Genomic DNA, 2,769 nt, shown 5'->3' with positions numbered 1-2,769 from the left:
TTCACAAAATAGAAAAAACCAGCCATGGATTTTGGAAGCTGGTCGGTACATGCGAGCCAATCAGAGACGTCGTCGGGATCTGCGAGCCAATCAGGGAAAGTCACAAAGCAGAAAAAAAACCAGCCATGGATTTTGGAAGCTGGTCGGTACATGCGAGCCAATCAGAGACGTCGTCGGGATCTGCGATCCAGTCAGGGAAATTCACAAGACAGAAAACACAAGCCATGGATTTTTCAAGCTGGTCGATACATGCGACCCAATCGGAGATACTGTTGGGACCTGCGACCCAATAGGAGGGCGAGAAAAGGAATCAACGAGAGAGGGGAGAAAGGAATGGAGAGTGGGGAATCCGGCTATAAAAAGAGCGACGCGAGACGGCTCAAATCAGTTATCCGCCAACAGACAAGCAAGCAATATCAAGAGTCAAGGAAGAAAAAAAAACGGAATAGTGCCATGGAAAGACAGAGCAGAAGCACGGAAAGGAAGCAGACGAATACTGTGAATCGAAGCAGATCATCGTCGTCGTCGTCTTCAATATCATCCTCCAGTTCGAATGCGGAGTCGCAAGTGACGTCAACCACTGGGTCTCCAAGCTCCACGGGGAGATTCAAGGAAAGATCGGATACACCAAACCTCTTGCCGGACATGCCTATGCTCGAAAGCTTACTCACTAACGAGCAACAACTAGAGCGTAAAAATGACAAAGTAATAGAAATCATTACGCTGGAGGAGCCAGAACAACCCAAGACGGAAAGACAAGGAAGAGCAACCAGGCAGGCCACACTGAAAGTCCAAGACGCAGGCAACAAGCCTAGAAAAATTGTGGTGGACTTCGACAACCTGGAAGAACAGAGAGTAACCATCAGAGGGAAGGAAAGAATGCCGCTACTGGAGCCACCATTCAGCCGGATCACGAGAGCGAAGTTCGGCAAACACGCGAAAGTTAGCTTAACAGAAATGAGCCGGGAGGAACGGGGAAACTTGACTAAGGGAATAGTCAGTCCGTTAACAAAAACAATAGACGAGGTGGCCAGAGGAGAAGGAGTTATCCCGACCAGCCGAAGCGAACAAAATGTAAAGGCAGTAAAAGCATCGGTGAATGCGGCAGCAACAGTGACATCAACGGCACAGCTCCAGGAAACACCCAACCCTGAGTCAAAGCCTTCCAAGCTGGAGTCGACCAAGAAGGAAGAACAACGAATCAACAAGTCTACGCTGGAGCCAAAATCGGGTAGTAAAGAGACCAAAGAAAAGGCTAAGTCGACAAAGAAAGAGGAGCGACAGGCGAGTAGACCAAAGACGGAGTCATCTGCTGCTAGAAAAGAAGGAAAGCCAACCAACCTAGAAGCGCAGGAGAAAGCTGAACCGGCAGCTGCACCAAACAGATCGAATGACTTGAGAAACCCCCAAGTCAAAGAAGAGACTCAAAAGAGGGCTGACGATAAATCGACAGCCATCCACAATGACAAAACTAAGTCTAGCCGAGAACGCTCAAGATCGCCGAAGAAAAGTCGACCAAGCCAAAGAACACGAGCAACACGAAGGCATTATACACCAACAAGGGGCATACCAGCAACATCAAGACGGTTGACTACTCCGGAGCGACGAGCACGGAGAGCTCTTTCTCGATTCCGCTCGCCCATCCGAAGATGGGATAGACAGATGATGGCAAGTAGTAGATTTCACTATTCGGGGAGATCGACGACTTGCCGACATCACAGGAGACGAGCGGAAAGTCCGAGACGGATCAGTAGAAAAATAATCCCCGAAATTGAGTCACCTTCAGAAGAAGAGATAAAAACAAGCCATCGAGACCCACGAATCCCGAATAAAGGAATGAAGTGGGAGTTGAGAGCAATCGACATCAAAATAGCGAAAGTAATGGTAACACAGTCTACACAGACGGACAGAGAGGTCTGTGACCAAGGTACTCGAACGCTGATAGAATCACCAAAGAAACAACCGTTTGGGGAAAGGATGGATATCGTAAACGTGCAAACACCACCGTACCCACCACCAACTCCGGGAAGAGAGGACGAGGTCGGAAGTGCGGATAGTACACATGAGGTACCAGCCAAAAAGGCCAGGAAGGAGAAGAGAAAAACAAAGAGAAGAGTGGTAAACGAAAACAGGACTAACCTACTGGAGTAGAGCAGCCATGCCCTAGATTCCATCTTAATTTTATTTCTTTATTTTTTTAGACATAAATATAAGTTGCTTAGTCTAGTTTTTAAGGATGTTTTGTTGTACCTAGGCATAAGAATAATTTTTATAATTAGAAAATTTTATTTACCGTTTCTTTTGTATTAAGAAAAAAAACTTTTAGTATGTAATCAGAAGTTAAAAATTCATTCAAAAAAAAACACTTTATTTTCTGTTTATGATTAGTTATAAGAAAAATTTATTAGCTTAATTTTATTACATTAATATTATTAAATGTTCGCTTATTTCTTTTGATAATGAAATAAAATAAAATAATAATAAATAAAAAAAAAAAAAAAAAAAAAAAAAAATGTTTTTTTTTAAGCTAGATAATAATATTGAAAAGATTTTAGTTTGTAAAACTTAGTTTATAAAGTAAAATAAATAAATAAATAAAAAAAAAAAAAAAAAAAAATGTTTTTTTTAAGCTAGATAATAATATTAATAAGATTTTAGTTTATAAAGTAGAAATAAAAAAAAAAAAAAAAAAAAAAAAATATAAAATAAAATAAAAAAAAAAAAAAACTACGTTTTTTTTTTTTTGCGAAGTAAGAGGGGAATGTGACG

At 41.4% G+C, this 2,769-nt stretch overlaps 1 protein-coding gene across 1 annotated transcript; it reads left to right on the top strand.

Moving 5' to 3' along the window:
• Positions 1-333: 333 nt before the first annotated feature.
• LOC106694143 (serine/arginine repetitive matrix protein 1-like) lies at positions 334-2,151 on the top strand. Its single transcript, XM_053740783.1, has one exon. The coding sequence runs from the start codon at positions 334-336 to the stop codon at positions 2,149-2,151; it is 1,818 nt and encodes a 605-aa protein (XP_053596758.1).
• Positions 2,152-2,769: the final 618 nt, after the last annotated feature.

The sequence above is a fragment of the Microplitis demolitor genome, chromosome 1, assembly GCF_026212275.2.
Source record: "Microplitis demolitor isolate Queensland-Clemson2020A chromosome 1, iyMicDemo2.1a, whole genome shotgun sequence".
Taxonomy (NCBI): domain Eukaryota; kingdom Metazoa; phylum Arthropoda; class Insecta; order Hymenoptera; family Braconidae; genus Microplitis; species Microplitis demolitor.
Note: the sequence above shows the minus strand (reverse complement) of the source record. Positions and strands in the feature narration are given on the sequence as shown.

Coding starts and splice junctions, on each gene's coding strand:
- LOC106694143 (XM_053740783.1), top strand. CDS start 334: ATGGAGAGTGGGGAATCCGGCTATAAAAAGAGCGACGCGAGACGGCTC.